This window comes from Trichomycterus rosablanca, chromosome 2 (assembly GCF_030014385.1).
Source record: "Trichomycterus rosablanca isolate fTriRos1 chromosome 2, fTriRos1.hap1, whole genome shotgun sequence".
Lineage (NCBI taxonomy): Eukaryota > Metazoa > Chordata > Actinopteri > Siluriformes > Trichomycteridae > Trichomycterus > Trichomycterus rosablanca.
The window spans coordinates 39,894,762-39,908,790 of NC_085989.1; the positions used below are offsets into that span (position 1 = coordinate 39,894,762).

Genomic DNA, 14,029 nt, shown 5'->3' on the forward strand with positions numbered 1-14,029 from the left:
GGTCCCAGGCCCGGATAAATAGAGAGGGTTGTGTCAGGAAGGGCATCCAGATAGGGTTGGCAACTTTCAGAACTGGAAATAAGGAATACCCTGGGCTGGCAGGTTGGCGAAAGGCATAGGGTGGAGGGTGGGTTGGCGGGTGTTTACCTGAGCAGGGGTGTGGGGGGGTAGGCGGTTAGGGTTGCACCTATAAAAAATATAACGGGTCTTACACCGTCATAGGAACATTATCAAAATGTTTTATTTAGGCTGTTTAACATATATTATTTTCACTCTTTATAATAATAAATCAGAACCATATTTTAGGCAAAACAACATGTATAAAGAACATCATGTAACATTTTTTCTGAATAGTGCAAACAACATTTTTACATAATCCATCTTCACACTGACATGCAGCCCCGGTTCTTGACTGCGTTGCTTATGGGGGCAGTGAGAAAATCTGGGGGGTCAGTGAGAAAATCTGGGGGGGCAGTGAGAAAATCTGGGGGGGCAATGCCCACCCCCACGCCCCTATAGCACCAGCCCTGCTTGTGTTACTTTAATTTCGCCCTAAGCCGGATTCGAACCCATAGGGCAGAAAAATATGCACGCTGCGCTCTGCCCACTGCGCTACTCAAACATCCGAGTATTATACAGGTTGTAATGCTGATAAGCCTGCGCACACACAGCGATACTAAGACTAAAAGTGAAAACTACTTAAAATAATAACCAAACGCTTTCTAATTCCCACGGTAGCAGTAGTTTCCTTCTGTTTCATACATATCGCCATGTCTCAGTCTAATCTGCAGCATTTCTCTCCCATTGATAAAAATACAGAACAAAGCACGTCCCATATCAGTTCAATACGGAACACCATGTTAAGTTTCCAAATAAGGAACGATTCTGTATTTTACAGGACGGTTGGCAACCCTACATCCAGAGTAAAAACTGTGCCAAATCAATAAGGCGGATCACGATCTGCCGGTGACCCTAACGGAAGCAGCCGAGGAAAGAGAGAGAGGGTGACCATATTTTGTTTTTTTTTAAAAGAGGACACTTGGCTTTGAGGGGTTGGATTGGCAAATTAATTTGATGTAATTGGAGGCACCATGGCAATGTGTATAAAGTTGGGTTTAAATACTTGACAAATGCATCAGCAAACAGCTACTTTTTAACAAGACAACTAACAAATGCATTTATGGTCAGATAATCTTATTCCATTTCATTCAGCGTTTGGTCCTAAACAATAAAAACAAATAAAATAGTTTGTCAGTAGAGCTATTTCACTAGAATGTGGTGCTATCATGGCATTGTATTTGGTCACTTTAAGCTTAAATTTTGCTACACCTAACAATTGTTTAATATTCTGTAAACTTTACCCACACTAACCACGATCAATGTCTTTCCTTTCACTCATGAGATGCTTTTTCTTAATAAAACTAAACAGTTTGCACAATACCTAATCTCAACGTATCCCAACAACCATACCAAGTTAAGATTTAACTAACTTGTTCATTTAAGTACTTTATACAAAACACTTAAATTTGGTTTGATACATTTTTCTCAGTTAAAACAAGAAGTGTTTAGTCAAGAGCTTAAACAAATGACGCAATTAGCTGGCACATTTATTTATTTTTCTGTGTTTAACCCATTATAGTCAAATACCGTATATACAATGATCTCTCAGACATATAACATAAGACATATGTCCTCTTTACCAACATACAGTTTATGTGCCTGTAAAAAAGTACAATCAGTCTACACATTACATTCTAGACACTCATTCTTGTAATTAGCAGCTTGTCAAAGTCAAAGATTTAACCGCTGATTCGAAAAACTTCAACACTGTGGACCAAATACGAGTAATCTGTCTCTCTCCAGGTTATTTGTGAGCTCACAGTTTAGCCCCAGGTCCTGGTCTTTCCACCTCCCGTGTTAAAGAGGCTGCTGCTGGTTCATCCACCAGCCAGAAGAGTTCACCCTGAGTCGGAGTGACAAGGGCTGCAGGCAGGACCGGTCCTTCTCCCCCTTCCAGTACATGCTGTAGAAGATGAGAGAAAAACAAAGATGAAAACAAGTGAGTAAAAAACTAGTTATATAAATAAGTATAATGCACAGTTCACAACGACCACTTCTATATTCCACATTTATTCCTGTCATACATACTAAAAATAAATGAAAATAAATGTTCCTAATATAAATCTTTACATGGATATTACATATGAAACAGTTGTATCATTTGATAAAATAACTGTTAAAAACTTGAAATTAACCTTCATTCACCTCATTGCTTTAAATCACAAAATAAACAATTTTCTACTTTACATTAAGGCAGTGCTGACTTTCAAACAAACATTGTGTCAGAAATGCCAACCTCTATAAAAACTATACAGTACCTACAGCTCCCCCTTGTGACTCAACTTCTGCTGGCTAAACAGAAGCAAAGTTTAAGATAATGTTATTTATCTAAAAAAAGAATACACTGACGTGAGGCACACAAGAAGTACAGCCTCCCTTGTAGAGATAACGTCTGCTCACCATTATCCACCTGCTAAAAGTTACCTAGGAATTAAGTGCAGGGTAAATGGATGAGAGCGTGAGATCAATACGTGTCCATTAGATTGGACAAGGACACATTGATATTGACGCAAAGCACATGCAAACCCATATGGGGTCTAGTCCACATGCAAGGTGGATTTACTGTTTCTTTTTCGGCACAATTCTATTTTCTTAAACACAATTATATTTTCTTTTTTAAACCTAAACCTTTCATTTTACAAATGAAAGTCAATTAAAAAAAACATATACATACCTTAAGCACAGGGGCTTTGCTGCCTCCAGTGGACACGAACACCACACAACGGGCAGCGTTCACCATGGGCAGTGTGAGGGTGACCCTCTGAGGAGGTGGTTTCGGGGAGTCACTGATAGGAGCCACTGTCTTCTGCTTTTCCTGTAAAAACAGAACAAATCATAATTCTACAAGCAGTAAACGTCCATGAAAAGGGCACCAAAACATCACACATTCACTAACTCATGCACACCTAGAGGTAAATCGGAGCAGCTACTCCGTCTTTGCATGATTGGGGTTGAAAAAACAGAAAGAACCTGAACAAAACTCACAAAAATGTTTAAATGCAATAAAGTACTTCAACACAATAGAAAAATAAGTGTGTAATTATTTATGTATATTCTTTGCAAATGTTAATGTGTTACCAAATTAACTTAAAGGACCATTACAACAAATTGTGCATTTGTCTGTTGTATTACAAACATAGTAAGTTTACACATTAAAACCACCTCCTTGTTTCTACACTCACTGTCCATTATATCAGATCCACTTACCATATAGAAGCACTTTGTAGTTCTACAATTACTGACTGTAGTCCATCTGTTTCTCTGTATTCTTTGTTAGCCCCCTCTCATGCTGTTCTTCAGTGGTCAGAACTCTCACAGGACCACTACAGAGCAGGTATTATTTGGGTGGTGAAGCATTCTCAGCACTGCCGTGACACGACATGGTGGTGGTGTGTTAGTGTGTGTTGTGCTGGTATGCGTGGATAAGACACAGCAGTGCTGCTGGAGTTTTTAAACACCTCACTGTCCCTGCTGGACTGAGAATAGTCCACCAACCAAAAATATCCAGCCAACAACCCCCACATGGGCAGCATCCTATGACCACTGATGAAGGTCTAGAAGATGACCAACTCAAACGGCAGCAATAGGTGAGTGATCGTCTCTGACTTTACATCTACAAGGTGGACCAGCTAGATAGGAGTGTCTAATAGAGCGGACACGGTATTTAAAAACTCCATCAGCATTGCTGTGTCTGATCCACTCATACCAGCACAACACACACTAACACACCACCACCATGTCAGTGTCACTGCAGTGCTGAGAATGATCCACCACCTAAATAATACCTGCTCTGTGGTGGTCCTGTGGGGGTCCTGACCATTAAAGAACAGGGCTAAAAAAAAGTATGTAGACAAACAGATGGACTACAGTCAGTAACTGTAAAAGTACAGAGTGCTTCTATATGGTAAGTGGAGCTGATAAAATGGACAGTGAGTGTAGAAACAAGGAGGTGGTTTTAAATGTTAAGGCTGATCAGTGTAAGTCTATGGCCTAACGTGTCCCAATTTATCTAATTCCACCTAAGTTAATGCATCTTTATCAGATGGTAGATGCTAAAACAGTTATTCTGAACACCAACTATGTACTTCCAGCACCCTGAGACAGTAACATTACCAAACCAAAGGAACAGTTTTACCAGCATATGCTACATGTAAAGGCATGCACAATGATATCATCTTCAAAGGCTAAAACTATATTTGCACCCGCTTAGCCAAATGCTAAACTGGTTCTAAACATGGTAAGCATCAGTTTATGCACATGTAGCCTCTAATAACCAGCTTCCTTTTTAAATCATAACATTTAAAGTAGCAGCCTGAGACTGTAACTGCTGTACAGTACAGCTGTGATTAATGGCTGGATTTCAGCAACAGCTCACATAATACAAGGGCTTTGTTTAAACTTTAAAGTGGAAGAGAAGCTTAAAATGAACCTGAATAATCACACAGGAAAGAGAGTTCAGGACGTGTGTGTTTTTTAATGACACATTGTTTCCAATGACTGGTGTTAAATTTAGACTTCCTTACTGTTCTTCTCAGGAACGAGACTTAATAAATATGACTTAGCATGTAAAGCATCACTCAAAGTATTAAACACACTAGTTTTATTCTATTTATTTAACCAATGCTTGTAATTACCATTTACACAGATCAGGCTTAACAGTATGACCACCTTCCTAATATTGTGACTCCACTAGACCCCTGAAGATTTGCTGTGGTATATGGCACCAAGATGTTAGCAGAAGATCCTTTAACTCCTTTAACTCCTGTAAGTTGTGAGGTGGGGCCTCCATGGATCGGAACATTGCCCAAAGCATCACACTGCCTCCGCCGGCTTTCCTTCTTCCCATAGTGCATCCTGGTGCCATGTGTTCCCCAGGTAAGTGACACAAACGCACCCAGTCATCCACGTTATGTAAAAGAAAACATGATTCATCAGACCAGGCCACCTTCTTCCATTGCTCCGTGGTCCAGTTCTGATGCTCACGTGCCCATTGTTGGCGCTTTCGGCGGTGGACAGGGGTCAGCATGGGCACCCTCACCCGCTTAAATCCTTACACTTGCCCATTTTTCCTGCTTCTGACACATCAACTTTGAGGATAAAATGTTCACTTGCTGCCTAATATATCCCACCCACTAACAGGTGTCATGATGAAGAGATAATCAGTGTTATTCACTTCACCTGTCAGTGGTCATAATGTTGTACCTCGTTAGTGTATATAACCCAACAGTGTAGGGTAATATTTCCTATATGAATATATCTGACATGATCAGGCTGCTCTTTAATTACACTTACAGAGAGTGTCATTAAAATGGAATATACACAAGAATAATACATAAATAGATAGAATAATGACCATTCATTCATTCATTTATTTGGAAAAATAAATGGATGTAAAAGAGTAAGTAAATAGATGAAGTAGAAATTAATGAATAGATGCAAATAAATTAATAAATTGGGATGAGTTTTATTGTCATGTACAATGAAATCCCCATAACTAATGCTTACCTACAATCATAGTATTACAAAACTGTCACTAGCTACAAGTATTATTTTCTCTTATGGTTGCTCCTGTATTTTTAGGGGTCACCACAGCAGATCATTCTAGTCCGCATACCCAATTTGGCACAGTTTTTATGCCGGATGCTATTCCGAATTCAACCCTCCTTATTTTTATGCGGGCTCGGGGCCGGCAATAAGAGCGCACTGCTAAGTATAATATAATAAGTTAATATCCAAGCCATATCTAATAATAAGTCCTATAACCAAGAGAGGCTGATTCCCAGCTTGTGCAATTTGGAGATCAGCATGTCAGGAATGATGAAGTTAAATCCAGAACTACAGTCTACAAATAAAATCCTGACATATGTGTTATGTCCATCCAAGTGTTTGAGGACAGTGTGTAATGCTTTACAATTAGCATCATCCATGGATCGGTTTGCTCTGTATGCATACCGACTGCTAATGTACAAAAAGGATGGATAAATCAGTATTTCTATATTTATTTATTTGAATTTTAACATCATGTTTTACACTTTAGTTAATTCATGACAGGACAGGACAGTGCAGGTTACACATGATTTATCAGTTCAGGTTCAATATTAAACACAGTCATGGGCAATTTTGTATCTCCAATTAACCCAACCTAGATGTCTTTAGACTGTGGCAGGAAATCTAAGCAAACTCCACACAAAAAGGACCTGGATGATGGATATGAATAAATGAATGAGAATTGATGGATGGATAAATAAAGATGGACTTGAACTCGATAAATAAATGAATTATGGATTTAGATAACAGATAAATGAATGTCAATGGATGTTAATATGTAAACAGATGGATAAAAATAAAATGAAATAAATAGTCGTGTCCAATTACCCTGAATGCGTCCTCTATACTGATTCGACCCTCAACTGACATGCACCCCCTCCGGCACATACAGTCAGTACAGACTGCATTGTTCACCTGCACGAGTCGAGTTCATACACCGACGGGCACTGTGTACGGAGCGCCACACCCCCATCAGCATTATTCCTCAGCCCTGTGCAGGCGCCATCAGTCAGCCAGCAGGGGCCGCAGTTGCACCAGTTGAGATTCGATACGATGTATTCGAGACCCAACTCTGGTGCGCTAGCGTACTTTACCGCTGCACCACCTGAGCGGCCAGAGGGACGGTTAAGTAGATTAATAGATGGCTGATTATATGGTTAAAAATAGACAAATAGGTACAAATAAACAAATGTTAATAGACAGATTAATGGATAGCAGGTGAATGGACAGATGTAAATAGACAGACGTAAAAATATGTCGAAATAAATAAATTAATGAATAATAAATTTATAAAAATAAACTAATAAATGTAAACACAATCATGCAAATAAATAAATGGGTAGACAAAGTATAAATGATAAGTGATGAATGTAAACAAATGTATGAAGGAATATAGAGGAAGGAACATGAATAAATAAACGTGGATAGATAAATGAAGAATTTATGAATAAAAGTCATGTAAATAGATAAATAAATAAATGTAAAAAAAATAAAATAAACAAATGTGGCTGGTATGTTTTCATGAATGGGAAGCTTGTAATGTACCAGTCAATAAAAGCTATAACTAGCGTTTGTAATCAGAACATTAATCCTAATCTCTGCATTACAATCTTACCTGTAATAGGGGATGATCTGGGAAAAGAGAGCATGTGTGTCCATCCGGTCCCATGCCCAGCAACAACATATCAAATACTGGCGTTTTTTCAGTATTGAATGCCTACAAATGCATCAGTAATAAGAAAAAAACAATCAGATTAATGAGTGTTTAAATATTTTAAATGAGATTTTAATGTGTAATTTGTTTACCTTACTAAGCTTTCTGGCGTAGTCATCTGCACACTCATCTACTGGTAACGAAGGATTTATTGCTAGCACCCGGTCCTCTGAAATGTTCACTTTTGAGAACAACTGATTCTAAATGAAGATCAAAACAAAAACAACGAATAAAAATCTCATTTTAACACATTTCTTCTTACCCCAAGCTCAATCAGCCAAGACAAGTCTTGTGATAGAGAGATTGCATATTCATCAACCACTTTTTTCTAGTCAGGGTCATGGCAGGTCTAGCTAGGTCCACCTAGAAACACTGGATGCAAGGCAGGAATACCCTAAACAGGACACCAATCCATTACAAAGCTTTGAACACCCTCTTCGACATAGCCCGCTACACCTGTGCAAATACCCGACCGGATTATAGCATCACTAAGATTCAAACCTGGATCTTAGTAGTAATCGACTAGCATGATAGACCCCTGCACCAGACACGTGCCTTGGGATGCTAAGATTTAATGTTAAATATTGGTAGAATCAGAATCAGATAATTTTGACATTTTCCATTCTGATTCACATACCAGTTTTATGCCATTAATATACACTGATCAGCCATAACATTAAAACCACCTCCTTGTTTCTACACTCACTGTCCATTTTATCAGCTCCACTTACCATATAGAAGCACTTTGTAGTTCTACAATTACTGACTGTAGTCCATCTGTTTCTCTGCATGCTTTGTTACCCCCTTTCTTGCTGTTATTCAATAGTCAGGACTCTCCCAGGACCACCACAGAGCAGGTATTATTTAGGTGGCGGATCATTCTCAGCACTGCAGTGACACTGACATGGTGGTGGTGTGTTAGTGTGTGTTGTGCTGGTTTGAGTGGATAAGACACAGCAGCGCTGATGGAGTTTTTAAACACCTCACTGTCACTGCTGGACTGAGAATAGTCCACCAACCAAAAACGTCCAGCCAACAGCGCCCCGTGGGCAGCGTCCTGTGACCACTGATGAAGGTCTAGAAGATGACCAAATCAAACAGCAGCAATAGATGAGCGATCGTCTCTGACTTTACATCTACAAGGTGGACCAACTAGGTAGGAGTGTCTAATAGAGTGGACAGTGAGTGGACACGGTATTTAAAAACTCCAGCAGTGCTGCTGTGTCTGATCCACTCATACCAGCACAACACACACTAACACACCACCACCATGTCAGTGTCACTGCAGTGCTGAGAATGATCCACCACTTAAATAATACCTTCTCTGTGGTGGTCCTGGGAGAGTCCTGACCATTGAAGAACATTGTTGGGGGATAACAAAGCATGCAGAGAAACAGATGGACTACAGTCAGTAATTGTAAAACTACAAAGTGCTTCTATATGGTAAGTGGAGCTGATAAAATGGACAGCGAGTGTACAAGGAGGTGGTCATAATGTTATGGCTGATCAGTGTATGGGATAAAAAGCATTTGCTTAATTTGCTGTCAGTCAGATCAGTAACCACTAATGAATTATAATTTGAGAATAGTATAGAATTGTTAACAAAAATGGAATTGGGAATTTCTAGTATTTGATCTTAGATTGACACGGTCATCTATAAAAATCACCAATACTTTACATTGTAAGTGAACACTGTTAAACTGGACAGCAAAATTACTTATATAATATTATATATATAATTTTAGTTTGAAAATGTGATGTGAAAGGGCACCAGATTTTTACTAATGGACTCTGGCATTTGGGGTAAGAGGAAAACTATTCTCCTAAACAAATCATTGCCTATGATCTCAGTTCCAGTTACCTTGTAAAGTCCATATGTGCTCTCAGGATCATCAAAAGGAACCAGGCGCTCATCACAGAACCCCACCAGCCACTGGCTGCAGTCCAGGTTCGGTACAGCAGGCAGCTCCTTACTTAGAATGGACACCAGACTTCCTCCTGAGAGACCCAGGGAAAAGGTGCTAGCACCACTGCTCAGGGTCTTCTCAGCTCGAGAGGCTACAAGCTGGGCCAGAGCTGGGCCGAGTTCTGCTGCTGAAACAAACACCACCACTCTCCGGCCTGACATTGTCCTGGAGTAACAGTAAAGAGAGAGGTTTTATATATAGTTTTAATATCTGGGGTTGGGTATCTGTGGAATACTATATGAGATAGGCTAGTCCTAACATGCTGTGATTTTTCATAACAGTTGAATCATTAAACCAAATTAATTAGCTGACATATATATATATATATTATACCAACTGTTTTACAGCAAAATTAGTACAAAGCCTACCTACTGGATGTTATGCAGAAAAAACTAAGGCTGCACTTTCAACCTCTGACTGCTTGGACGACACCCGTGCCAATCAAGGAGGACTGCAGGCTAGCATACCCATTCAATGACGTGTGCAGCAACAGACCGCTTTCACATCAGTGGTTTTCTACAAACAGTGTAAACAAGCTATGCCTTATATTTCTTATATATATTCCTCTCAACCAGTATTGTGTAGATTTTGCAGCAGCAAGGTGGTGATGTTGCTCAATGTTAATGTTGAGATGCAGTTATATTGTAAGAATATCAGTATTTGTATCCTTGTTGTAATATGCTTTGAAATTATTTAAAGTGATAATTATGCAATATAAATGCAGTAAAAACTGGTCCAAAAGGCTGCCAAGAGGCCTACAGCAACATTAATGGAGCTGCAGGAATTTCTGGCAAGAACTGGTTGTGCACTGCATGTGACAACAATCTTCTGTAATCTTCACATATACTATATTGCCAAAAGTATTCGCTCATCTGCCTTCACATGCATATGAAATTGAGTGACATCCCATTCTTAATCCATGGGGTTTAATATGATGTCGGCCCACCCTTTGCAGCTATAACAGCTTCAACTCTTCTGGGAAGGCTTTCCACAAGGTTTAGAAGTGTGTTTATGTGAATTTTTGACCATTCTTCCAGAAGTGCATTTGTGAGGTCAGACACTGATGTTGGACGAGAAGGCCTGGCTCTCAGTCTTTGTTCTAATTCATCCCAAAGGTGTTCTGTCGGGTTGAGGTCAGGACTGTGCTGGCCAGTCAAGTTCCTCCACACGAAACTCGTTCATCCATGTATTTATGGATCTTGCTTTGTGCATTGGTGCGCAGTCATGTTGGAACAGGAAGGGGCCATCCCCAAACTGTTCCCACAAAGTTGGGTGCATGAAATTGACCAAAATCTCTTGGTATGCTGAAGCATTAAGAGTTCCTTTCACTGGAACTAAGGGGCCGAGCCCAACTCCTGAAAATCAACCCCACATAATCCCCCCTCCACCAAACTTTACACTCGGCACAATGCAGTCAGACAAGTAACGTTCTCCTGGCAACCACCAAACCCAGACTCGTCCATTGGATTGCCAGATGGAGAAGCATGATTCGTCACTCCAGAGAACACGTCTCCACTGCTCTTGAGTCCAGTGGCGGCATGCTTTACACCACTAAATCCGACGCTTTGCATTGTGCTTGATTGGAACACCTGAATTAAATGATTTGGATGGGTGAGTGAATACTTTCGGCAATATAGTGTATCTGGGCTGTGGTGTGGGTGGAAAGAAAAACATCCATGCATGGCTACATTTTGCAAAAATCTACCAATCAAAGTCTTCCAAAAGCACGTGGGAAATGTGTTGTGGACTTATGAGACCAAGGTTGAACTTTCTGGCCATAATTCCAAAAGGTTTCTTTGGTGCATAAACATTGCACCATACCCACAGTGAAGTATGGTGGTAGCAGCATTATGCTTTGGGTCCGTTTTTCTTCGGCTGAAACCAGGGCTCTAGACAAGGTGAAGACAATTATTACTAGTTCCAAATATCAACCGCTTTTGGAATGGCTCAGCTACTGTGTGTAGTGTTGTGTATATGAGACTCTTTGAATGCACCATGTTTAATTATCTGGAAAACATTTCACTTTTTAGTACAATGCTAAGAACCTAGGGGGCAGAATGTGCTAAGGATAAAACATATTATGATTTAAAGAGACAGCTGGACCCAAAAAAATTTTTCCCATAGAAAGGTCTGTGTGATGTTACTTAAGAACTGGATTTTGTTTGAGACTAGTCGGTAAGCATGATACTACTGAAAATGTTTTCCCAAATTCCTTCATCATCAAATCATTGGGTAAAATATGATAATATTGCATTTTCCACCTAGAATAATCTAATGCTTGCAAGTATCACAGCAATACATCAAGTACAATGGTACCTTGTAACTCAAAATCTTTGAAACCTTTCCCTTAAACTCAACGTATTCCGTTTTTTTTTATTATTATTTAATTTTAAATTAACAATAAACAGTCGTTTTGTTCAGCACTTGGCTTGAGCAGTGCGGTAAAACGTCATCAAAGTGTGAATATGAGACGAATCTGCATTTGTGTGGAATAACCATCAGATTCACTCTGAAAGCTTCACATGTATCTGTGTGTTTAGCTGGATATTCCTCCTGTTTCACTTTTAAACTTGTGTTACAACTCGGGGCTCTGAGAAATTGTAAGAATCAGCTTTTTATTTCAGTGTTTTATATTATATTTGTGTTATTTTCAGTGTATAAGTGTCAAAAACAACCCCTTTATTTTACATTAGCCTAAAATATATGCAAGTCTATGAGACCATGGAACACTAACAGGTTTCCCATACATCCTTATGCGAAAAAAATACCTTGAAACTCAACGCCTTTTAAACTCGACGCAACTCCCAGAACCAATTGACGTTGAGCCTCAAGGTATCACTGTAATAGCTATAGTTATGACATGAAATAAATGTACAAACAGTAGTCCAGGCACTAAGGAAAAACAGATTTTCTGTCTAAATTGTCAGTGTTTGATTTGACATGCAAAACATTGTTTTTGTAAGTATGTGACTGGTATTCAGGTATTTGCGGCAAAAGAATAAAAAATGGCATATACTTATATTCGCAGACAGTGCCAAAGGTTTAGTCTTACAGTAAACAACACCATATCCCAGTATCCCAGTACAGTGGTACCTTGTGTCAAAAACAACCCCATTATTTTACAATAGCCTAAAATATATGCAGTTCCACAGAACCATGGAACGCATTTACAGGTTTCCCATACATCCTTATGGAAGTAAATACCTTAAAACTCAACATCTTTTAAACTCGACACCTGTCCCAGAACCAACTGACGTCGAGTTTCAAAGTACCACTGTACACCCAAAGGCTCATGCAACCCAGCTCTGCAAATACATGACAATAAGTGTGCTTTTTATAATAATCAGGGAAGGGATTATGGTGCTGTTTGAAACAATGCATCTCAACAGATAACTGGACCTGTGCACTGGCAAAGCAGAAGCCACCTATTCAGGATTAAGCAATGACTGAAACCAGTCACTTTTTCGGTGATCATTTGATCCTGATCAGGGTCGCGGTATGTTCGGCGACACCGACATGTTTGTTCAAATGTGGGTTATACATGGTGAAGTGTATTTATAAAAAGTATAATGAGCCATTAAGAACCTGGAAATGAATTAGAAACCTAGAAGGTAGCCAAAACATTATATTTACACATCAGATACAAGCTGAAAAAAAATATAAACTTAAACATCAATCAGTAGCATCTTACAAGAGACTTTCAGTAAATAATAATAATGTTTATATTTCATTATTACCCTACAGTAAGCGTGCAGTTCTCAGCCTGTGACACAAGTTTACTGCTGCTCCTCCTGCCTCTCGCTTCCTCATTCAACCTGATTCAAACCAATCAGCTACATGGGAGTGCAGCACTTAAGCTTTCTTCAAGTACTTCTCAGATTTACTGTAAATAGCAGTTACACAGCATGTACTCAGATCTGTCAGCACCCGTTCATCATTTTAATTATGATAGTACTTTTAGTAACTTTGATATACCTTGTGTATGCAGTTGTGCTATCTATCTATCTATCTATCTATCTATCTATCTATCTATCTATCTATCTATCTATCTATCTATCTATCTATCTATCTATCTATCTATCTATCTATCTATCTATCTATCTATCTATCTATCTATCTATCTATCTATCTAATCTATCTATCTATCTATGTCCATTTATCAGCTCCACTTACCATATAGAAGCACTTTGTAGTTCTATACTTACTGACTGTAGTCCATCTGTTTCTCTACATGCTTTGTTAGCCCCCTTTCAGCCTGTTCTTCAATGGTCAGGACCACAACTGGACCACCACAGAGCAGGTATTATTTAGGTGGTGAATGATTCTCAGCACTGCAGTGACACTGACATGGTGGTGGTGTGTTAGTGTGTGTTGTGCTGGTATGAGTGGATAAGACACAGCAGCACTGCTGGAGTTTTTAAATACTGTGTCCACTCACTGTCCACTCTATTAGACACTCCTACCTAGTTGGTCCACCTTGTAGATGTAAAGTCAGAGACGATCGCTCATCTATTGCTGCTGTTTGAGTTGGTCATCTTCTAGACCTTCATCAGTGGTCACAGGACGCTGCCCACAGGGCGCTATTGACTGGATATATTTTTGGTTGATGGACTATTCTCAGTCCAGCAGTGACACTGAGGTGTTTAAAAACTCCAGCAGCACTGCTGTATCTTATCCACTC

At 39.4% G+C, this 14,029-nt stretch overlaps 1 protein-coding gene across 3 annotated transcripts; it reads right to left on the bottom strand.

Moving 5' to 3' along the window:
* Positions 1 to 1,591: 1,591 nt before the first annotated feature.
* pgls (6-phosphogluconolactonase) lies at positions 1,592 to 13,144 on the bottom strand. Of its 3 annotated transcripts, XM_062990833.1 has the most exons (7): positions 13,086 to 13,142; positions 9,721 to 9,864; positions 9,243 to 9,513; positions 7,474 to 7,581; positions 7,283 to 7,384; positions 2,795 to 2,935; positions 1,592 to 2,023 (listed from the first exon to the last, which is right to left on the bottom strand). In XM_062990833.1, exons 3-7 carry the CDS (start codon positions 9,507 to 9,509, stop codon positions 1,877 to 1,879), a joined length of 765 nt encoding a protein of 254 aa, XP_062846903.1. In that variant the 5' UTR covers positions 9,510 to 9,513; positions 9,721 to 9,864; positions 13,086 to 13,142; the 3' UTR covers positions 1,592 to 1,876. The 3 variants fall into 3 exon arrangements, with proteins under 3 accessions (XP_062846903.1, XP_062846902.1, XP_062846904.1); XM_062990832.1 differs by lacking the exon at positions 9,721 to 9,864 and having other exon boundaries at positions 13,086 to 13,144; XM_062990834.1 differs by lacking the exon at positions 9,721 to 9,864 and having other exon boundaries at positions 13,091 to 13,131.
* Between the last annotated feature and the right edge of the window lie 885 nt (positions 13,145 to 14,029).

Excerpts from the sequence above, each read along its gene's own strand:
- pgls (XM_062990832.1), bottom strand. The coding sequence starts at position 9,509 with ATGTCAGGCCGGAGAGTGGTGGTGTTTGTTTCAGCAGCAGAACTCGGC. Across the intron at positions 7,582-9,242 it reads GCACATATGGACTTTACAAG|AATCAGTTGTTCTCAAAAGT; the intron begins GTAACTGGAACT and ends ATCTTCATTTAG. Across the intron at positions 2,024-2,794 it reads GCAAAGCCCCTGTGCTTAAG|CATGTACTGGAAGGGGGAGA; the intron begins GTATGTATATGT and ends CATCTTCTACAG.